The 24,393-nt window shown below is 40.7% G+C and overlaps 2 protein-coding genes across 5 annotated transcripts in view; one reads left to right on the forward strand and one right to left on the reverse strand.

Annotated features, from left to right (window-relative positions):
- Positions 1-24,393, forward strand: part of ctnnd2a (catenin (cadherin-associated protein), delta 2a) — a 464,623-nt gene that overhangs the window by 272,947 nt on the left and 167,283 nt on the right. For 3 of the 4 annotated variants that reach the window (XM_088322042.1, XM_088322045.1, XM_088322043.1), the window contains exon 12: positions 11,248-11,614. In XM_088322042.1, coding sequence (XP_088178168.1) covers positions 11,248-11,614 — 367 coding nt within the window. The remainder of the gene's footprint in view (positions 1-11,247; positions 11,615-24,393) is intronic. The other variant, XM_088322044.1, reaches the window with a different exon arrangement.
- On the reverse strand, positions 2,193-7,351 carry LOC148348606 (zinc finger BED domain-containing protein 4-like). Its single transcript, XM_088322842.1, has 3 exons — positions 7,101-7,351; positions 3,184-4,574; positions 2,193-2,978 (listed from the first exon to the last, which is right to left on the reverse strand). Exons 1-3 carry the CDS (start codon positions 7,334-7,336, stop codon positions 2,587-2,589), a joined length of 2,019 nt encoding a protein of 672 aa, XP_088178968.1. The 5' UTR covers positions 7,337-7,351; the 3' UTR covers positions 2,193-2,586.

Below are 24,393 nucleotides of genomic sequence, written 5' to 3' on the forward strand. Positions count from 1 at the left end.
AGTGGCTTTTATCAGGAATTTGTGGGAGTTGTGTGCAATGTAAAGATGAATAAGTTGCGCCATATGAATAGGTTTCATTCTAGCTATCAACTGTTGGGAGATTTACTTATTTTTGTGTTAAGTCTAATACTACTAGTGTTAACCTAAAGGCTGGTTACTAAAGAGACTTTTTGCAAGAGAGACAAGTCAAATTCTAAAGGAATAAAAAATGATTTGTTTCTCAAGGAAGTAACTCTGCTTCATTATCCTTCTCTTGGTGTTAGATGACAGTCATCAGTTGTCTCTTTTTGTTCATCAAGCACATTCTGCATCCAGAGAGTTGTTATTCCTAGAATTATTTCCTTTTATAAAATTGTCAGCAGGCTGGTGCTGTCGTATTTGGTGCGAGTCGATGGGAAATACCTTAATTAAGTGTTGTTGTGATGTGAGGTTAGAGGAAGGATAACAAGTGCTTGCCACATATCGAGTGGCATAAGAGTAAAAAGACTCTTAGGCCACACTTGGAAGCACACTCACTGGGTACTTAATCAAGGACAGTTCAGAGAAGGATATTTTCTGGATTCGACCGGAAAATAATCTGTAATCAATGACTACTTTTATATACAGGGAGTAATCAGACTGGGATCAGAAGTCAGATTTTTGAAGCACTCAGAATGAATGGTTTACAAGCCCAGTGTTGGGTAAATGCTAGCTTGGACAGTTTCCAGGTGGACAAAACATTTCAAACCAGGGTTTCCCAACCCTTTGAGAACTGCATGTCCTGCATTTGTTTGGAGTATCTCTGCTCCAATACAGATGATTCCAATCACTAAGATTAACTTGTAAACAAGCTCATACTTTGTATTACATGCGTTTGCGAAGAGAAACCGAGGACTGGGTTGGCTATCCCTGTTTTTGACAAACAAACATAAATAGAGCAGGCTTTTGAAGACAATGGGGCATAAAACTACTTTAACCTTTCTTTATTTAGCATGTCAAGAAGAAAAATGTTGTAATAGTGTCACGACCAGAATGGAATTAGGACCCAGATGCGTAACGTTAACCACAAGTTTATTGAGACAAAAAGGAAAGGAAGCGCCTGCGATCCGGTGCTCGCTGGGCACGGGAAGCAAGCCGCTCACAGAATCGGAACGTGTTCCGGATGCAGAAGTGGATCTTCCAGAGCGGGAAAAACAGGTCGATAGCCGGGACGGGAGATCAAAACGTGGTCAGGGTCAACAAACAGGTCGTAGCCGGAGTCAAACGGGGAACTCAGGAATGGACGGGTAGAAAACGGGTGGGAATTGGGTGAAAAAAGCGGGACCGACGGCAGTCTTGCCTTGTAGAAACAGAGGTTCGCTGACTGACTGACAACAGGCGAGTGAAAGGACTGAGCGTAAGTAGGATGGTGAAGCAAACGAGTGGGCAGAGGTGAAATTAATCAATCATTATAACAAATAGAAAGCATATTCATCTGACTTTTTAGGCGGCCGCAGTTACTTTTGTTGGTCCTGAGTGTTTTGTTAACATGATGGCTTTAAGAAAAACTCAAATTTTAAAAACATTTGCAATTATGAAATGAATGTTTCTCAAGCAATGTTATAAACGTGTACAACTTAAACTGCAACGTTGTTGATGCAAAGGAAGAAAAGGGGTGGGGTGGCTGTTGAGCCAATCAGAATGCAGAATACAATGTAGGATGAAAATCCGTGAAATTGTGAAACCACAATAAGTAAACCGCGACACTGCAAGGTATGTGGGACCCTAGTAGCTCAGGAGGTAGAGCGCTCATCTTGGAACCAAGAGGTCGGAGGTCTAATTCCCAGACATGGGACCAAGTCACACATGTGCAAGTCTCAAGTAAGTCCCAAGTATTTTTTTCTTGGGCAAGTCAAGTCAAGTCAAGTCACAGGCTGTGTCAAGTCAAGTCAAGTCAAGTCCTGTAATAGGTCAAGTCAAGTCCAAGTCAAGTCACCTTTGGCGTACTGTTGTAATTTTAGCTTCAGAATCTGATCTTAATAAAGTGAAAGGCAATATATAAGAAATCAAGTAATCATCCTTGGCTAATGTGCCTAACCTGTAATAAAATATTTGTATCCTAAATACTCATGTTCAGTAAAATACATCATAGACTCAAACAAACAGTGATATCGTCAGTATTTGGTATTTATTGACAGAAAAAGTGATCTGTAGATCGAAACCCAAACTTTTACTTTTTTTTTACTTTTACAAAGTAACAATAACAGCTAAAACAAATACTAACTTACAGAGGATTAAACTGTCACATTTCTCTTGCTCTTTTCTTTGCAGATTTCTCTCTCACACGCTTTCTGTCACTCACTCAAACAGTATATCCATAAGTCAATCCCTTTTTATGAGGAAACAAATAACAGCTAAAACAAATAGCTTATTATTATTAAACTTTGTTACATTTCTCCTCTCTCTCTCACTCACACACTCACACACACTCACACACTCTCACTCACTCACTCACTCACTCACTCACTCACTCACTCACTCACTCACTCACTCACTCACTCACTCACTCACAATGACACAAATTAACTCACTCACTCAGTCACTGTATATCCATCAGTCATTCCCTTTTTACAAGGTATTGCATTTGCAAAATAGAAGATTAGACAGGGTCTTATCTGCAAGCCGAGCTCGATGGGGTCTCATAATGATTCCACCATGGCTGAAGACTCTTTCCACTGGGGAACTTGAGGCTGGCACTGACAAAGCTTTCATTGCAACAGGAAAAAGGGCAGGGAGGACAGCCCTGTTTGCGTCCCAGAAGGACAGACAAGGCTGCCCACAACAAAGAGAAAAATAGTTATTTAGTTGTGTCTCTGGGTTGGTGGTTGGGTCCTGCTTGCGGCGTTTTTTGTAGCCTGAGAATAGGCCAGTGCTGTCTTCTTGCTGGCTTTCGCTTTCCTCCTCTAGGAATTCAGGACTCTGGGATGTTGTGTGAGGTTGCACCTCACGTAGAATCAGATCTAATTAAAACAAAGAAAAAAAAGGGCAAGCGTAAGATCTCATGAGCATTATTCAAAATTGAACATCCACAGTTTGATACGCTTGCAAAATCATCTCTAAAATGGATTATAATACTCATATAACTGTTTTGAATTACATTTCCATAATTTGATAATGGTGACACGCCTAAGTGTACATCACGTTAAAAAAAAAAAATCCACTGACCTTTTACCATGTCAACAATGTTATTCTTGACATCATCGGTGACAAGCACATCATGCTGAAGCCACATCATGGAGAAAGCCGGGTCCAGGACAGCTGACCTGATGTAGACTGGGTCTGCAAATGGCAGCTCTTCCCCTGATGCAGCTGACAACATCTTCACATTAACGAAGATTCCCCGGAACCGTTTCTTCAAAGAGAATTGCAGGCTATGGATCATGCTTCCCAGGAAGCGCACTTGCGGCTTGAGTCTTTCCAAGTGGTGGTTAAGAGACAATACACAGGGGAGGACAGAGCTAATCGTCACAATCTTCTCTCCCTGAGTAAGATCAGTGGCCTCTGCAAATGGCTGTAGCACATCACAAAGTTCCTTCATCAAGTTCCACTCCCTAATTGAGAAGACCAGCTCACTGTGTCCCGTGTTCTGAACAACACTGCACAAGTCCTGGTGACTGAATGAGAGCACTGCCTTGACTTGTCGGAAAGTTGAATTCCACCGTGTGTTTACAGCAGCGGGTATCCCTCGCTGATCAAACTTCTCCTCAAACGCATCTTTAAAGGTGCTGGATGTATGCAAGAGAGAGCTAAGCTTGGAGCATTTTGCAAAGGAACTGTTCATGATCCGTGCATCCTTGAGACCATCACCAACAGCTAACTGCAGAGTATGCGCAAAGCATTGCTGACGTTTAGGGCTTCCTCTGTTGATTGTGCGGTCCACAGTCTCCCAGTCACCTCTGGAGAGGTCTTCCCACAATTCTTCATCATCCAGATTGTCATCATCGGTTACTTCGTCATCTTGATCCTTCGGAAAACAGACTGAAAATGCTCGCTTCATATTCGCAGCATTATCACAGATTATGAAGTCGAGTTTTTTCCGAATGCCATAATCCTCACACAGGGAATCAAAGGCTTCAGCAATGCGCTCTCCTGTGTGAGATCCCTTGAATCTGCTGCATGCCAGCAGGTATGACTTCAGCATGACTCCTTCTGAGGTTGTTAAGACATGGCCAGTGACTCCCAAAAAGCCGCGCATCCTCCTATCTGACCAAATGTCTATGGTAACCGACACATGGTCTACACCAGCAAGAATCACTTTGATCTTTTCTTGCATGTCTGCAACAAGTGATTCTATTGTTGAAGTTATTGTTCTGCGGCAGATAGGCTGGTATTTGGAGTCGACCACAGACATGAAGTGCCTGAAATGTTTATTTTCCGTCATTGAAAGGGGCATGCTACATCCAATCACAAGATCTGTAACAATAGCATTGGTTATGGACTTCTGTTTGGGATGATTTGCTGAATATGCTTCCAGAGGACGAGACTGGATGAACTGTGATATTGCAGGCTGTGTAGTATCAGTGCAGGCGTTTCTTGTCCTTTCATACTCTGCATATCTGTGAAGCAGATGCAAAAACAAGAATGAGATGTCCTGTATGGTTGGGCAGACATGAAATCATGACATATGGTTAAAAAAACAGTTGTTTGAAACTTTCTGTATTTTTTTTTATCTATCTTCTGGATGATATTACTTAATATCAAATCAACTGTAACTGAAGCTTTTACCACATTTTTTTACTTTTTTATGCTCATAAAGCTGGTATATCTTAACCATGTGATAGTTAATAAATAAAACAATTTATTTAACATTTCCAACCATGAAATCAAAATTTTTAAAGAAAATAATGAGCTAATATTTATTTTTATACTAAAAAGTTACTAAAAAAAAACTACAAAAAAAACTTCCATAATTGTCGACTTAGTGGTCTTAATTATAAGATTGGATTAACATTATTGTCACTATTTTATTTGGAGACTACTGGCATAACTTTTGATCTAGCCTGCACGATTGAGGCGGTTTTAGCGTGATGACGTTGTAGTCTGATTGGTTGTAGCATAGTCCAGTAGTACACAGAGGCATTTGATCAACGCAGCCTCTCGGATGGTTGGCCAGACTAAACTCGTGTGATGAGTTTATCACACGTTTATCACAGTTTATTAATAGTCGCGATAGCCAGGCTTTATTGTTGCACTTTTATTGCACTTTATTGTTGTCAATGTCTACGCATAGGACAGTGTGGAACGTAATTTCGATTCCGTTTTATGTCAAGTACATTTGAAGGAACTGGCAAATAAAACTGACTTTGACTTGACTATGTACGATCAGCATGCCTGTGAAAAAGAGCGGATCCCCCTGCAGCTGCCGCCAACCCCACACTCTCCCCAATCGTGGAAGGTGCCCTTTTGCCAACACTTCCAAATTATATGCAGATTGAGACTATAACATTAAGGCAAAGACACATTTTTCAGGGATGTGATTTTTCCGCTAATTCGCGGAATTCCGCTTTCGCTCCAAAAATAAAATTTTAAAATTTCCGATTCTTTTAAATGGTAAAAAAAACGATTTCGTCTCGACAGCGTTCCATTTTAGTGTTTCCGTAACTGAAATGAAACGTACTTGCGATTGGTTGAAGTCTCCGTGTTGACCAATAAACGCGCTCCTTATAAAGGCGTAGGAGTATGCCATTGTTCATTTCTCACACGTTTTTGCCGAGTGTTTAAAGAAAGATGTCCGAGATCGAACGCAAAGATGCTCCGCGAGTTAAAGAAATTGCTAAGATCGTAAAAAAACAAGTTTCGATCGGACTGGTTAGAGAAGGAATTATCTACAAATGTTGGTGACCCCGACGTGATCCAATGTAGCGAGCAGAGACGGGAGTCGTAAGCGGAGTGTCAAACAAAGGTGCCAACGAAAGCTGCTTTAATGACATTTAAACTGGCGATAACAAAACAAACACGAGAGTGGCTAGAACCGGCCGAATTAAGAGTCCCCCTAGGAACTCGCTAACTAAACAATGGTTCCGTGGGTGAATTATGTACAACCCACTACAGTACTTTCATTTATAGATAACATCTTCTTCTATAACAAAGACATTTATGGTATGTTCTAATATGAGTTACTTTTCATTTGGTCATGATACAATTATTTGTTCATGAAATTTGAACTCTTCAACATGATTTATGTGTTAACTTAGTAATCACATGAGTTAGATATGATGATATTCTCAGTGATAGTTTTTAATAGCAAAGGCAGTCCAATGTTTTTTAATGTGACTGATTTTGAGTTGACTTAAACTGTAATTTTATATGGGATAGTTCAAAATACATTGAAAATGTATGCTGTTGTTTTGTCTATTTCTTTGTCATCTGAGTGCATTGAAAGTACTTAAAAACACGGAAAACCCATGACCTCCGGGGGGCTTCGCCCCACTTCTCCCCCCACCAGGGCACTGCCCTGGACCTAGCTGGGTGCCCGCGGCCCCCAGACCCCCGCCTAATTTTCAGATAATTTCACTTTGGTCAAATCACATCCCTGATTTTTGATCATGTACAGTGCACGTGTCCTTCTCAACTTCACCGCTTAGCCTACCCTATTTTCTCAATTAGACAGCCCGTTTATCCGTAGCTCCTAGCTCAATATGCCTGGCTTGTCTTTTGCGTTACCCGTTGTAGGATAGACGAGGCACTATGAGCACAAATGCATTCGTTTTACTCAAACATACTGCAATGTTTATAAAAGTAAATGAATGAAGCATCATTGACGCAGGTTACGATAACCTCTCGTCTCTGCATAAGAATGTCACAATGATAAACTGAAACCCCCCTGTGCAGCGGCTAAATCGCCCTGCCGCTCACTCTTAGCTAACAACCAAAGAGTAAGCAACTGGACTTTTTAGAGATTGAGCTGTAGATGTTCCTCATGGAAGTTCCTCAAGCTCAAATTAGAAGTCCAGTTGCCTACAACTAAACTGTATGGATAAAATGACCTGGGTGAATGACAATATTCACAGACATTAGCCAACATCCAACTCACCAGATATTAACACATTGACAAACAGATATTAACACTGACAAACACTTACTGGGCAGAATGGCTCTTCAAATGTCGGATGAAATTTGAGGTGGTGGTCTGGCTGTCCGAAATTTTCCCGTTGCAAAATTTGCACTGCGCTGTTCGCCGTTTACCTTCTTCACAGAAGTTTTTGAAGCCAAAAGTTACTACCCTCGGAGCAGACATGCTGACTTCAGGTGGTTGCCGTGGAGGTGTGTGGCGCATGGGCAGAGTGGGCGTGACATGAGAGCGTTTCTCAGCCCGCATCCCGTACTGTAATTGTCAACATTATTTAAATAATGAAATATATATATATATATGAACACGCAAGTCATTCAAGTCATCGTGGCTCAAGTCAAGTCAAGTCCCGAGTCTTAGATTGCCAAGTCCAAGTCAAGTCACAAGTCATAAAAACAGCGACTCGAGTCGACTCGAGTCCAAGTCACTAAGTCTCAAGTCCCCATGTCTGCTAATTCCCCCCAAAAAAAGAAAGGGAAATATCCAGTTTTCGAACTGATCTCGAATGCAGCAAAAATGACAACATGAGGAGAATCAAAAATATAAAAACGAAGCATTTTTTGTGTGCTTATTTCCGTATTTTTTACCCTTTCGAGACTGGACTGGAGAAGAAAACTGTAACCAAGTGAAGGGGAAATTTCCAATTGTCTAACAAATCACGAACGCAGCAAATATGACAATAAGATCAAAACATATCAAGTTAAATGCCCCAAGTTAAATGTCGACACTAAACCCATAAATCCCCCTGGTAAGCAGGTAGGGGCTTTACATGGCTATCAGTGTGCGTGTCTGTGTGTGTGTGAATGGGTAAGTGTCAAGTACCCTGTAAAGCCGTTTGGGTGATTCCCAGCGATTGGTTCAAGCACCAGAGAAATTCGGTAAATATACTATATGACCAGGGTTGGGTAAGGTTACTTTAACTGGATTACTTTCAATTACTTTAGGATTACTCCAATACCAAATATGCAAATAAAAGACAAAATAAACTAAATATGAATAAAATTATGACTCACAACACGTGGTAAGATTTCTCTCCTGGCTTTGATCTCTTTGATCTCCAGCAAAACTAACATAAAATGCGACAGAAACAAAATGAAAATAAATCCAAACAGCTTGCCAACATCATTTTTGCCGTACCATGCATTCTGTTACTCCAAGCCTGCACAAAATGTTGTCATTTTATTCATATTTAGTTTTTTTTGTCTTTTATTAGCATATTTGGTATTGGAGTAATCCAAAAGTAATTGAAAGTAATCCAGTTAAAGTAACCCTACCCAACCCTGTATATGAGACATTTCAATATTACTACACATTATCAACTCACATGTCGACTGCCTGATTCAATGGCACGATTCCTTCTGGAAGAGCCTCGATGGAGTACGTCAATTCCCCAGTATATCACTACCTCCCCATTGATCTGGCATCACAGCGATCCATCACCGATGCATATTTGCGTTCTACTTTTATTTTTTTGTGTACTTGGTCTCTAATGACAACCGAGATGGATCGGCACACCCACTTCAAACCGTTCGGCATTTCTCTCAGCGATTTTACAGCAGCAGAAACAAGGCCCCCAGACTCACATTAACAACTTGATATATCGCCGCTCCTTTGCTCCCACGCAGGAGTTGAGGAAGGCGACAGCCCCGGCGGAACGCTTACATCATCCAACAATTCCCCATCCGTTTCCCATCCTTGGTTAAACAAACAAAGCTTTGAATTTTTACATGTGTTTTACGCTTTCTGATCGTTATTGCTCACCGAGCAGAAGTCTAGTGTTTTGGGTGTATAAGTACGTGATCTTTTCTCCAGGTATAGTTGCTATTTAACAATTGTTGGAATATTGATATACAATATGTCACTGTATGAGCTCTTTCAGTCGTTACATTGTTTTGGTGATATCCAGTGTGCTATTAAGGAATACGTTTGGGACTTACCTTGGATTTTGTCAAATGTCAGTAGAGGTGGGGCCCATTCCCTTAGACAAGGGTTGTCAAACTCATTTAAACTCGGGGGGCCACACGATAGAACAAACATTCTCTTGTGGGCCAGACTAGTAGATTAGAGGGAAAGAAAATGAGAAAGAGGTAGAGAGAGGATGGAACAAAGAAATGAAGAAAAAGAGAGGGGGAGAGAAAAAGAGATAGAGAGCGAGAGGACGTGAGGAACGGAAAAGATAAAGGGAGAAGTTGTGAGGGGGGAAGAGAGAAAGAAATCCTAAGTGAAATAGAAAAAGAGAAGGAGAAAAAAGAGATGGATAGAAAAAGAGAAGGGAAGAAAGAGAAACGGGAAAAGCAGGAGAGAGAGAAAAAGAGAATGAAATAGCAGGAGAGTGTCACAGACCAGAACAGACACAGGACTCAATTGCATGCGTTTCTCAGATTTTGTTGAAAGAGAGTGAGAGTAAGGCTTGCTTGATTGCTTGATCCGAAGACTGGCGGAGAGCGGGATCGAGTAAGGCGGGGGTGACACTTCCGTGTCGGAAGAAGGCAGGTGGGAATGGCACGTCGTTTGACCAGGGCTGGAGATCAGAGGCGATGTCGAGTTCGTAATACTAGTCGTAGGCAGGCGGCAGGCAAAACAGGCGTAGTCAGGTTCGGAAACGGGTCGAAAAACAGGAATCAGGCAGGAAACAGGTTTTAACAGGGACGAAATCGGACGGGAACGCTCACTGAGTGAAACACAACAGCTCGCAACGATCTGACAAAGTTTGAACTGAAGTCGGGGGCTTGAGGAGGGTGTGGCCACCAATCAGCTTGTCTTGGCTGTTGACTTCAATCAAGCTGCCACAGGTGTTCCAAATAGGGCAATCATGACAGAGAGAGAGATAAAGAGAAAGAAGAGAGATAAAAAAATACAAGTACAGAGTCTTTGTGAGCGGCACCTGGCTTTGGCAACATCAAGTGGACATATTGCAACCTGCAGCTCGTTTTTCTTCTGCGCTTCTCTGAGCATTGTCTTAGCGGGCCTGATCCGTCTGTTTGACACCCCTGCCTCAGCCACTCTGTTCCACAAGCCCCACTTCTTTCCACACCCCTTTACTCAACCCCCACCCCTTCCACTTCCTTCCACTTATTGCAAGCCCTTCTTTCAGGTATAGAAACTCTGACCAGCATCTTTGTCAACATCCTTGCAACATGCATATACAGCTCGTTCTGTATGTCACAAGCCCAGAATACATATTTTTTTCATCTTTTTATTCAGTTTGTTTAATTGTAATAAAAAACTTACCAGAACCTCTGTGCTCCAACTCATGTTTAATGCGTCAAAGTCTTGCAGAACTTGGATGCTGATTTGAGCATGCTGAGGAGAAATGTCTCTCTCTCCATTTTCACGATTTTGTACACCACGACCTGAATAATATTATTTTTGGAACTTTTAATTTGTATTTAATTTGTAGTTTTCAGTTATTTGTCACAAACCAGGTCAGGAAACAGGAATGGAGAACCCAATCGCGTAACGTACTCACAGTTTATTAGGGAGAGAAGGGATGCGCGCACACTCGATCCAGGGATGGATGGTCGTGGAAGTGGATTGAAATCCGAACAAAAGCGTTGTCAAAATCAAACAGATCAGGCCGAAAATAAAACAGGATCCAACGCAGGCAAATTAGATAGAGACATTTCACACAGAGTTTAACAGGAGTCTTGCAGACGCTCTGACAACTAATGGCCCAAAGGACCGCGTTTGAGTACTCCTAGTGAGCAATCTGTCAACGCGTTTCAGCCGGTGTCCATGGGCGGGGCCACTTGGGCGCCATGGCAACCGTGACATTAGTGTTGTCTCATTATCTTGTCATTGTGCTTTGTAGCACTCGTTTCTAGTTGCATTGCACAATACAATGATGATGACTAGAGGTCAAATAGTACAAAGTGTCCCTTAACTAAGAGTAACAGCAAATATTTTCACCTTCTTAAACTGGAATGGTTTCAGAAGAAACATTTTCTTAACTGGAGTTGATGTTTGTAAGTTAAGGTACTGCAGTACTGTATTCGTGTCTCAGCACAGATAGAATTGTATCTGTTTATTATATGATTTTTGCACAATATTTATCAAATTCTCTCTCTCCCTCCTCCTATCCCTGCGGTAAACATATGTTTTATATTTCTTAACCTACATTGAGACATGCCTGTTTGTTCCTATCCTTTCCATCATCACAGACTTTTCCCACCGTCTCCATGAGCATGTCCTAAGTTATGTCCTTTGTCCCTACTTTCCTGCCATAGCTCCCTCCTCCCCCGGTGTCGACTCCACCCCTTTGCAGCGAACAGGAAGTCATGGCACCGGGACAGGAAACTACGGCCGCGGAGGGACAAACAACTATGCCACGGTGGGACCCGGCTACACGACCAGCGGCGGAGGAGGCGACATGTATGGCTCGGACCCCTATGTTGCAGACCCTTACCGCACTTTGCAATACTGCTCTTCGATGTCGGAATCGCCGTACAGCAAATCTGGGCCCGCTCTCCCACCGGAAGGGACCCTGCAGCGTTCACCTTCCATCGATTCTATTCAAAAGGACCCCAGGTAAGACTCCCATTCAACAATGTTTGAATCTGTATTGTATTGACCGTGTCGTTCAACAATTGATTAGACAAACAGATTCATAGTTATTTCATGGCTGTATCCTGGGGGAAATAACTTCAAATCAATGAGTGGCGAGTCACAAACACTTGGAGGTTAAGCTTTCAATTTATATCTTAGCTTATTATCGACCGTTGTCAGACGTAGACTTGTCTTTACAGAATGTCAGAAAATCAAATTCATCAGGTCCGATAAGTTGTCAGTTATTTCCCGTCATGCCTCCCTAGGAAGAAGAAAACCTCTCGCTACCCAAGCACCCCTCCCGACTAAAAATAGTATAATATATACAATTGTTTTAATTACCCCTTTTCATAAAACGACCCCTTATTAACATATAAGAGAATAAAAAAGAAATAAATATAGAGCAACTTACAATAAAGGGCAGCTCTATTAATCAGAAAATATGAGCCAGAACTAGAGTAGTTGTGGATAAGAGAGTACTCGGTTATTGGGACACATCAAGAGGATGGATGAGGAGCAAATGTTGAAGAGGATCTACAGAGCAGAAGTAAATTGAAGGAGACCAAGACGAAGGCCGCGATTGACGTGGATGGACGTTGTTATGAGTGCACTGCAGGAATGAGGTCTAAATTTAGTGGAAGCTGGAGCTCTTGTTGGTGGTAGGAATGAGTGGAGAGGTGTTGTAAGGCGATGGGCAGGGCACCTGTATGATGCGGCAGGGGTAAACCAGTGAAAGCTGTTGGGCCCTGCTGTTGAACAAAAGAGTGTGTTGTGTCACCCTGACCCGAGTGACATGGCCGCTTTCTTGTGTCCGTTTCATCTGGAGGGACAAAAACATGACCAGGGGTGCTTAACTTGTTTGGGTGTTTGGGCATTTGGGTTGGCCATGGTCCAAAAATGTTTGTGTGTGTTTTTTTGCTACTTTTTCCCCTTCTTGTATTTTCTTTTTTTTGTATGTGTTTGTCTTGCTGTCGGTCACCCCTCTTGAGGGATATGACCAAGGTAGATATATAGAAAGATAGATAGATAGATAGATAGATAGATTGCATATGACATTCAAAAATGAAATACAAAAGTCTTTATCATAAACATTTTCAACCCATATGACATTAAAAAATGAAATTACATGACGTCAATAAATAATAGTTCAAACTGATCAGCAACCTTAACTCAACAGCACAATTTTGAAAACATGTCAATGAACGAATGAATGAATGGAACATTATTTCAAACATATATATATATATATATCAGTCCAAATCTACTAATTGTGGACTGAGCAATTCGGAAAACGCTGGACTGTGTAATGTAATATCAAACATTCGGGAACTCTGTTTGACCCTCACATATTATATATAATATATTCATATTACAGGGAACTATGGACATAATGATAATAATAAATAACCAGACGCAAGATAACATTCTGCAAAACAAAAATCGATCATACTATCAATATAATCAAATATATTGTGTGGACAGAAGGCTAAAATTTGCACGTTTTGCAAAATGTACCCTACTTATCGAAGGTTTGGAGCAGCAATTAGCAAATGTTGTCTCCTTCTAAATTATATGATGCCAACGATGTTTGCTGGTTCACGGAAGTAGGGATGCGGGATGATTGTTGGCAATATTAGGCGGTGACAAAGGGTTGGACTTTGGCGAGGACCAAATCACAAAAAGTCTCACGTGCATTAACGTAAAGGCACCATCAATACATTGCTACTATGTGCCAGCGCTTGAGGAGAGAACTTGTTTCATTAATTTCCGCACTGCTTCAATTGTCATGAACCAGGACAGGATCTCGGACCCAATTGCGTTTGTTTTAAAGGAATCTTTATTGGAATGAGTTGTCACAGCTTGCTTTGGGCGCCGGCGTTTGTTGGTCATCAGCCGCTTCCGCTGGAATGGCAGTTCCGTGACAGGTGGGCAGAATCGGTACAGCTTAGCGGGCAGGTCGATGGCCAGGGTAGGAGAGCAGGTCGTAAACGTGGGGCAGAAACAGATCAAAACAGAAGGCAGGCAGGAATCAAGCAGGAGAAGTATTTGGCGAAACACACAGAGAGACACAAGTACGGTCTGACACTCCTCTCTGGGTGCTGACAGCTTAAGAGGAGAGTACCAGGCAATCAGACAGCGCGCTCCTGCGCACCAAACGATTGCCCCAGGTGTCTTCATTTTGGCAATCATGACAGAACCCCCCCACACCACTCAAATACCCCCCCCGGGACGGCTCCAGAAGTACCAATCAAAAAAAAAAAATCCAAGGCTCGTCACAGGTAATCCAAGGGTAGGTCACAGGCAGGTGTCTTCATTTTGGCAATCTTGACATTAATGGATCGATCGTTTTTTTTAAAGGGGTCACATAATATTGGTAGGGCTCGATATTGGTGATGACATGTCTACGCCGTTCTCAAAAAACGAATTGGGGTGTGATGTCTTTGAATGATGGCCAAATTGATTTGGCTCCATGCTCTCCGCTGCCAACATTTTTAAACACAGTAAGACATCAATCTTTTCCTCATTTTTAGTCACACTTTGTCGTATTACCTCGTCTTGGCTTTAGGGAGGAGACTTGTTCGTCTCTGCATCTCCGTTTGTCTCCGCCTGTCATCTCATTCCTGTTTGATATTATTTTCTTGGTTTAATTTGAGGGGCTGCTTCCTCTGTGTCAACATCTGCAGTAACACTTTGTGGAGAGCGCTAATGATCAATGTAAAATAAATCTCTTCACCACAAATGGACAGTCTGCTAAAGAGAGCACTACTGGCACCTAATGTAGTGGAAGAGCAATTGCACTTTATTTTAAAACAATAAAAATAAATACAGAGGTCACAGGTGCCGTATTTGATAGAGCCTTACTATTTAAGAAACTCTGGTTTAGACTGTGTCAGGAACAGAACGGACACAGGACCCAATCGCATTACGTTTCTCACAAGTTTTATTAAAGGAAAGAGGAAGAGCTGCGCCCACGATCCGGCGTTCGCTAGGCGCGGGAAGCAAGTCGCTCTCGTATTCGGATTGAGATCCAAACACTGGAGTGGATCTTCCTTAGCAAGCATTGGCGGTGTCAAGGACGGAACACCAGGTCGATAGACGGACAGGAGAGCAAAAACATGGTCAGGGTCAGAAACGGGTCGTAAGCCGGGACGGTAGAGCAGATGTGGTCGGGATCAAAAACGGGTTGTAACCAGAGACAGACGGGAACAAAAACGGGACAGGTGGGAGTCAGGGTCGAAAAAGACTTGCCTAGTATACACTAAGGTTCACAGACGGACTGACAAAAGGGGATAGATAGGAGTGGGTTTAAAAAGGGACAGGGAGCCAATCAGAGTCTGAGGCAGTCGGCGCCAAAGGAGCGGGCACAGGTGATTCATATTGGTAATCATGACAGACTGTCCTTTTGATGCTATACTGTTGCCAGATAAAATGCATTGTGTTTAAGGTTATGTTCGTGTTTTGTTTATGCTATTTGGGGGCTTCTTTGTGCAGTATATGTTTATATTTATGTTTTTGTTGATCTTATAATTTAGTACAGTGTTTCTTAACTGGTAGGGTGAGACCCAAAATAGGGTTTTCATAAGGTCTTTGCCTTAGTGAAATAATGTTAAGAAAAAATCAAAACAAAAAACAAAAACTGAGGGTTATTTATACTCTATAACAATAGATGGTGATAATTCCTTGTAAATGCAAGTTAACACCCAGCATTTCACACCCAAAAGACTGATAGTTTGTTCACGCATGTTGAGCATTGTCAAACACAGGGAATATATGAGATATGGATTGTATTATCTTGAAGAGAAAGCCTCTGAAATGGATTTCATTAAAAATTCAGCTAATTGAGAATTAAAGGGAATTAAATAATATTATAATATAATAATAATAGAACATGTTTTATATGTTTGTTAATTTGTATTAAGTTTCCAGTTTTCAGTTCTTTTTGGCTCATTATATTGTCATTGTGCTTTGTAGTATTTTACCTGAAGTCGTTTTAGTTTTGGTGGTCATTTCATCCATGTGAACATATTCTACTTAATTTGTTTTGACAGCATAATCCATTTTTTTAATACATTTGAAAAGTATGTTTTTTTATTTACTTTTTATTTTTTACTTTGGGTCAGTTTGCAATTTAGGTTGGATGGTGAGTCCTGAAGTCCGACTAGTTGAGAACCACTGATTTAGTAGACACTCGAAATAAGAGAAGACTTCAATGATCAATGACAATGACCAATGAGAGAATGACATCTATTTCCTAGTACAGTGGAACCTCGGTTTTCGAACGCCTCTCAGTTCGAACAAATCGGAGTCCGACCAAAAATTTCGAGAAATTCTTGCTTCGCTGTTCGGTCAAAAAATCGGAGTTCGAACGCCGGTAATGCGTGAGTGCGTACGCTAGGGTGCGATGCTGAGCGGCGTACGGGTGTAGACCGCTCTTTTCGTGACCAACTGTTATCGCGTGCGGACGTGCTTCATTTTGCTTTCACTTTTAATATAGGTGTACCAAGTGTTTTAGCCCCTAATTATGCCTCAGAAGAAAGTCAGTGCAAGCAGCAAAGTTGCTATAGGTAAAAAAAGAAAAGTAGTGCATTCAAGAACGAAATAATAGCACCACCGTCCACCTGCGCCTTCTGCTGACCACCACAAAGGTAAGAAATCCTATGCATAATTCTTTTCTTTATCCTTTTTTTTAATTTTTACACGTTCATGTTAGCGTAATCTTTCGTACGGAAGATTACGATAACGCGAACGTACGATTAGCCTGGGTTAGCTTTATGTTTACGTTAAACATTCAAAACATTCAGGGTGTTGGAACGGAGCCCAACATTCAGGGTGTTGGGACGCAGCCCCCTTTCCAATGAACCGCTCACCACTTGTTAAGGAGACCCGGGTGCTTAATGACTTGTAAACGACCTGATTTTTTCATTTTTACACGTTCATGTAATCTTTCGTACGGAAGATTACGATAACGCGAACGTACGATTAGCCTGGGTTAGCTTTATGTTTACGTTAAACATTCAAGGTAAACATTCAGGGTGTTGGAACGGATTAGAACGATTTACATTATTTTTAATGGGAAAAATGATTTCGGTGATCGAACAAATCGTTTTTCGAACAGGGTTTTGGAACAGATTATGTTCGAGAACCGAGGTTCCACTGTACTAACTGCTTCAGTTCGCATGCTGGACCAATACTGATACTTTTGATTGGTAATGTCCCTCTCTTCTGCCTGGCAAGCTAGATGCAGCAGCAGGCCAGTTGGGGAGAATCGCTAAACGTGTGCCTGTCTGTCATGATTTGGGCTAAAACAAAAGAGTAAAGGGAGAAAAAGACTGCGCTATCTACATAGAGCACAAAGCTTCGGGGAAATTGTTGGAAGAGCCAAGTATCGATGATATTGATCCAATCCAAGTACCTTCTTAGTATTGATAGTATTGATATTTCGATCAATTAGCCAACCCGTAATGGGCGTCAGCGCTTATGCACCTGCACTGCCATCTAGTGGCAGGAGGGAACATTTGGTTTGCATCATTAAACAAAATCATAACTTTTGATCGAAACGTCCTATGACTCGCTTTTTATTATAAACTCAGAAATGTATGGCAAGCTACATTACTGCATCAAATGGCTGGGTCTGGCCTGTGAGTTGTAAGTTTGACCGAGGATATGGAAATAAAAAAAAAGTAACATTATTATCCGATAGTGACAATGATGTAAACAGTGCATAGTTTGGAACAACCGTGGGGACAAATAACAAACAAACTGCCATCCTATGCAATCCCCTTTACTTATGTCCAGTCGTTAAAAACAGAATCAAGCAGAATAGACTTCCAGATCAGCCTCTTTCAGTGCAAAATTGAAGGTATTTTTACTCAATTAATTACAAATTGTAAAGAAAGAAATATTCAGGTAATTATTCACACTTTCTCTAATTAAATTGTAACTACTTTATGTGTTGCATTTCTTTTTGGCACAAGGTTAACTGGCTGCCTACTCCACCTCCCGTCCTTCTTTTTCAATAATTTGATCCGGCTGAACTTGCATGAAGTGCTAAATGAGTTAGAAGCTATTCAGCGGCAGGGAATTACTTGAGTGAAGGCCGAGGTGGTTATTGCGGGTTTGCCGAAGCACGTGCGAGTCATTAAAGTATTTTGTGTTATGTGTTTTGATGTATTTGTTTCATGTATTCGTGGGTGACTGGAGTAGAAGTGAGGGTAGTGAAACGAATTAAGTGCAGGGGGGGATCTTTTTGCTCGGTGGGCCGCATTGGGTTAAACAATTTGGCATAGGGGCTGGGCTATGGGGAAAAATATTGATTTGATGGTTTGAATCTACATACAGTCTAATACAGTCTGCAAACCAATAAATATGCTAAGAACAATGATCCGTCACCAACTTTTTTTTGTTCTCATTTCTCAGTAACCGTGTTAAGCTACCTTATCCATGCAAATATTGCTTTTATATTTTTGGTGTGGGTCTCTGGGCCTTCTCTTTTCCAGTATACCCCTCATTCAAAAAAGACAAACTGTTAAAAGAACCACAAGATAATTATATATGAAATCGTATTTTTATTACTTGACTGTTATTGAGGGGTATAATCACACATCTGTTATATTGTTTTTATTTGAATAATATTAACTATACGTTGATATGTTAATAATAATTCGCGTATTCCCTTTGTATTCACTGATCAGTTTTATCTGTGTACATCTGTGATTTCCCGATACAGGTGGTTTTGGCATCACAGGGTGCTTAGATTTTGATGTAATACTCACCTGGATTACTTTCATCCAAAATGTCTACTCTGCCATTGTTGGCCAAAGAAATACTCAACTTTTTTTGCATTTTTGTTTTTATAGCGTGGTCAAAACCGACATCAACGATACAAATATAACAAGTTCAATTAGAGTGTTTTATAATGTTCCGATTTTTTTAAAATAGTATTTTGTTGTAATAGACATTCCTAACAAAGTCAAGAATCAGTGATGCTGTAAACAAATGTATGTTTTTTTATGTATTTAAAATTCAAAATGGGTCGGTGACAACCCCAACATAAGAGGTGGGTTAAATCGTCCAACGGGCTGGATCAGGCCCACGGGCCATATGTTTTACATTACTATGGAAAGGTAGAGGAAAGGATGACATCAGTGAAACGAGTGAAGATGAAACCAGACGAAGAGGCGTTAAATAAGCGTAGTGTGAGAGTAGGGGGATAAAGAAGCCATGAAAAAGACAGAGATGGTAAAAAGGAGGATTTGAGGATGAGAAAAGTGGATCAAAGTGCATGCAATCGTTGAGAGTAGCTTTTTTATAATTTAGATTAGTGGTTGTTTGAACTGTTCTGTGTGGTCTCAAAGTGCTACACGAAGTAAGAAAAGACAATAAAGGAAAACAAATAGGGGGATTGCTGAGGAAAGGGGAAAAAAACATAGTTTGATTAAGAGGATGGAAGCAAGAAGAAAGGAGTATTGAGGCACTGTGGGCGGAGTGTGTGAATAAGAACAAGGAGGGGAGGAACATTAGCTAAGGGAGAGTGGGAATTAGAGAGCGCAAAGGTGGAAGCGGCGGATGGTTATTGTTACAGAGCTTAGGAGCTCAAGAGAAGCGCTCGGGTGTTGCAAACATCTCCACGGGGAACTTTGGTCAACAGAGTTGCGGATTGATGTGAAGGTAAATGGAAGAAGTTGCAACACTGTGATCAAAAACATTGTTTCTCCAGACGTTTTATCAAAGAGCCAACACGACAGGAGCATGCCATGGAGGACCAATCCTAACATATAAACGTATAAGTAAATATATACCTACATGTCCTATATTGTGCCATATTTTTGTCATGTATTTTGTCATTTATTTGTTTTATGTGGGTATTTATTTTGACATTCATTTAGGCGTACATTTACTTACATCAAACAATAACTGAAATGATGGCTTATTCAAATAATCAAACCCATTGGTTTATTAGAGATGAACAAATGGACTTTTTTGCATTAGATTGTTGCACTCTGACCCGCCTTCTCGTTGTAGTAACATTTTGTTGTTACCAAACTACACAAGAAATAAATGAGAAAATACATAACGAAATATACGATAAAACACATGACAACATTCACACTCGGCAAAATACATGACAAAATTTAACGACAAAATACACAACAAAATACACGACGAAATACATAAAAATATGACTAAATATAGGACAAAACACATGACCAAATACATGACAAAATGAATTAACAGTATACACTAGAAAATACACAACAAAAAACACAGCAAATTTATGGCAAAATACATAATTTACATAACAAAATATATGAAAAAATACACGAAAAAAAAACATCACAAAGTGCATGTCAAAATAAATACAGAAATAAATAAATGACAAAATGGACAATCAAATGCATGTCAAAACACATGAAAAAAATTAAATAAAAAGATCACAAAATACATGACAAAATAAATGTTGAAATAAATAAATGACAGAATACATGTCAAAACGCAATGATATACAAAACAAAATGAATGACAAAATGTAGTATAGATATATGACAAAAAAGGACAAAATGCATGACAAAATACACAACAATACTCACTTGCTAGTCCACGCTCAAATGTATAAAATGTGTTATTTTTGAGACCGGTCAACTTGCTTTAGATAAAAATGAAGGCATCAGCTAGCTGAGCAAAGGCAGTGTGTAGGATCTTGACCGCAGTCTTATATGCAAACTGGGGATTCCGCAGCCTCTTAAGTGGAACAACCTGTCACAGCACTGTTTACTACAGTACATTTGGGGATTGCTTTATCGTTTCAAGTGCAGGGAGTTTTTTTGACATAGTTGATATCTGTGGCTGCTTGCCACAGTTTCTGTCCTCTACTTGAGAGTTGTTTATAGTTCATGCACCAAGATTTTTGCAAATATGACACAGATAAAGTTATCAGTCAAATGTGTGATTGTTTTCTATTGCTATTAAATTGGAATGGGTTTTGTAGATTATATTACTGCTCTCGGCTCATGGATCCCTTAACCACATGGGTTGTCGGGGCATCAATGAGGACTCAACTCTTGACAGGTTTTTCCACTGTTGCTGGTTCCTTGCATCTTTTTGGGGAATGACAATATATATATAAATATATATAAATATATATATATATATCCTGTATATGTCTTATGCCTAAAATAGTGATTTAAATTTCTTGCCATGTTTTTCTTAAAAGGATTATTATAGTGTGCTAGCTTTTGAGTATACTCAGCACCATGGACAGCGACACTTTGTCCATTGCATTGGGGATCAATGATGGAACCTTTTCGATGTTTATAAATGCCAACTATTTTCGATGTATATGCATCCATTGTCTGTACCGCTTATCCTCAGTAGGGTCGCGAGGGTGCCGGAGCCCATCCCAGATATCTTCAGGCAGTGAGCAGGGGACACCCTGAACCTTTTGCCAGCCAGTCGCAGGGCACACAGAGACAGACAACTCACTTGGGACTGTGGGAAGAAACCGGAGTGCCCGGAGGAAACTCAGGCAGGCACGGGGAGGACATGCAAACTCCACACTGGGGAGGTTGCGGCAGCTGGACTTGAACCCTGAACCTCCACACTGTGTGGCTGCCTCTAACCACCCAGTCGCCGTGCCGCCCCATGTGTATACATTTCTTTCAAAATTAATGACAGATTACATGCTGTAGTACTTGGTTCTATAAATCAGGTCACTTTAAAAATTAACAATTCACTATGTTTTTCATTGAAATGATAATATTAATATTATTGCAATATTGATTATTTTTCTTTTGAATATAACATATTAAATTTGTTAATCTTTATGTTAACTATTACTCTAATATAAATAAAATATTTTATGATGTTCAAAATGTCTAATGTTGTCGTTTGAAAAAAATAAACACAAACTAAAATAATGAAAAAATAATTTATATTTTTCTAGAAATAATTATTTAAATTATTTGTGAACATGTGATATAAATTCATTGCAACATTATGTTAATATTTTCCTTTAAATGTTATAAATTCATAGGGCAAAAAATGTTTTTTTAATTTTGATTGACTTAATGCGTTGGTCTGACTCCCCTCCTACATCCACAGGGCCCCAACTGAGGCTTGAACTAGGCACAGGTGTGTCTGATCACCAGACTCCTGTTCCCGTTTATTCCGGCCATTTTGAGCTGCACACGTTTGTCGGGTCTTGGTCCTGTTTTCAATTTTGTCTGCCTATGTTGTACTGGTTTCCATTGACATTTTCCTTTCCACCAGCACGCCAGGTTTATTTGAAATGAAATGAAATGAAATGATCTGCATTTCTATAGCGCTTTTCAAGTCAATGACTTCCCAAAGCGCTTTACATTGTGCTTCACATTTCCCAATAGCGGCCGTGATCTGTGCAGGCATGTAAGGCGCTAACCTGCTTATTGGGGGTATTGGGGGGTTCAGTGTCTTACCCAAGGACACTTCGACATGTAACACGGACAAGCCGGGATTCAAACTGGGATCCCTTAATCCTAAAACGATCGCTCTACCTCCTGAGCTACTGCCGCCCCCATTGTTTCAAGTCCCTGTACTGTTACTTTAATCCTTGCATTCCCATTTCTCTGTTTCCTGTTTCCTTGGTCAGGTTTGATTTTGTTTGGATGTGCCATTTGCTTTTTGCCTCTTTGCCCAGTTGTTACCTTGGTCCCTTTTTTTCGATTAAATGTAATCATTTGTTTGAGTACCCCTGCCTCTAAATTGTGCCTCCCCCAAATAGGTGATTACCCCCAAAACTTGGCAAAATTACAAAGTGTTGCATATTGTATTCTTAAAAAAAGTTATACATGTCTAACCCTTGCAACAGGTCTTATCTATTGGATTGTATTAGTCTGTATCTTCAATCAGAAGGTTGCCACAGAAAAAAAGTCTTTGTCCCATTCACAACACCAAGGGTGGTATTTCAAGAGAAAGGAAAGAAGGGACACACAGAGTGCAGAGGACACACTTCTTTTTGCCTCTTAGCGTGCCCCATGGGTAATTTCCACTCCACATGAGAAATGCATGCTGGGATGCGGTATCACCTCCAGGGAAGGGTAATGATGCTTTGCCAGAACCTCGGCCCAGAGGCGCAGCTGCATGCACGTGTGCGGGGGGATACAAACGTGTGCAGCTGTGGCTTGGCCGTCGCCTCTGCCTCTTCTGGCTAAATTGCCCGATGAAGTAATTTTCCTTTTTTGAAGTGGCGTTGCTATTTATGGCTACGTGTGTGTGTTTGGGGGACATGCTGGGTTGACCTTGGGATAGAAACAAAAGACTGTGTCACCATCTTTATCTTTTCTTCACTTGTCATCTTTCAGGATCGAGCCTGACTTGCTGTGTGCTTGCAGATTCACACTGTAAAAAGTGCTGTACAAAATGAGAAAAAAGAAGGGAAATAGTATTTAAGTTGAACACAGTCATTTTCCTACAGCACAATTACAATTAATTGTAAATGTTTTTTGCAAAAGGAGTTCTCTGAATAACTTGATATACAGTGTAGGGCTACACGATGTTGTCCTAAAACAAAACTCGACTTCCTCTGCGTCTTCATTAAACATCAGGGTGGTGAGATGGGTAAAGCAAGTGCTGGAGCTGAGCAGTCCCGATGAGGTTTTAATTCTGAAAATTTTGAGACAAATGAGGTACAGAAAAAAAGCTATTTGATTCACAGGTGCATCGTCAAAATGGCTGTCAATCACTTTTATACTAAGAGGGAGGGCTATAAAAAAATGAAAGATAATAGTTAGTTAAAAAATCCTCTACTTTCTCTAAACCGGTTCTGGCAAGTACTGCTCAAACTCCACTCACTCTTGCTCGCTCTCTTTGTCTCTCTTTTTACATACATACCCACATACGTAACCACCTACTTACCCACCCATCCACCTTCCTACCTACTTACACACTCTATCTTTCAACCCCAATACGTACCTAGAACATACCTGCCTACCTACTGTATCCACCTGCCTACCAATATCTGTATATTCAGTGTATACCTTGCACATATCTCTATACAAAAATACTTTTATTTTGCTCTGTCCTTCCTGCTCTCTCCTCTCTATTTCTCTTTTCTCTCTCTCCGCTCTCGTTTCTCTTTCACTTTTAAAAATATAGAAATGATGGAGAATTTTCAATCGGAATGTATTTTCTGACAAATATGATAAATTAGTTAATAATAAATTATGTATTCTAAATGGTACTAAATTTTGATAGCGCTGATACCGTTCAAATTATGCTGCCATAAAACCCAAACAAAATAATATGAGATATAATTACATTAGGCAGCACGGCAGCGCAGTGGTTAGCGCTTGTGCGGCACAGTTCATGTCATGGGAACCTGTCGTGGGTTCAAATCCAGCTCCAGACTTTCTGTGCGGAGTTTGTATGTTCTCCCCGTGCTTGCGTGGGTTTCCTCCGGGCACTCCGGTTTCCTCCCACATTCCAAAAAACATGCATTTCAGGTGAATTGGCCGGTCCTAATTGTCCCTAGGTGTGAATGAGCGAATGAGTTGTCTGTCCCCGTGTGCCCTGCGATTGGCTGGCAACCAGTTCAGGGTGTCCCCTGCCCACTGCCCGAAGATGGCTGGGATGGGCTCCAGCCCCCCCGCGACCCTAATGAGGATAAGCGGTACGGCTAATGAGATGAGATGAGATAATTACATTATTTTTGATTTAATATGCACGAAAAAATATCTTTTTTTTTCATTTGCGAAAGATTGACAAAAAAGGAAAGGCAATGATATACA

This window comes from Urocampus carinirostris, chromosome 18 (genome assembly GCF_059441175.1).
Source record: "Urocampus carinirostris isolate Australia breed hairy pipefish chromosome 18, RoL_Ucar_1.0, whole genome shotgun sequence".
NCBI classification, from domain to species: domain Eukaryota; kingdom Metazoa; phylum Chordata; class Actinopteri; order Syngnathiformes; family Syngnathidae; genus Urocampus; species Urocampus carinirostris.

Bases quoted from the DNA above. Each gene is read 5' to 3' on its own strand.
- LOC148348606 (XM_088322842.1), bottom strand. From the start codon at position 7,336: ATGCGGGCTGAGAAACGCTCTCATGTCACGCCCACTCTGCCCATGCGC. The intron at 4,575-7,100 runs GTAAGTGTTTGT...TCTGCTTCACAG, and splicing joins TTGAAGAGCCATTCTGCCCA to ATATGCAGAGTATGAAAGGA. The intron at 2,979-3,183 runs GTCAGTGGATTT...TGTTTTAATTAG, and splicing joins CATTGTTGACATGGTAAAAG to ATCTGATTCTACGTGAGGTG.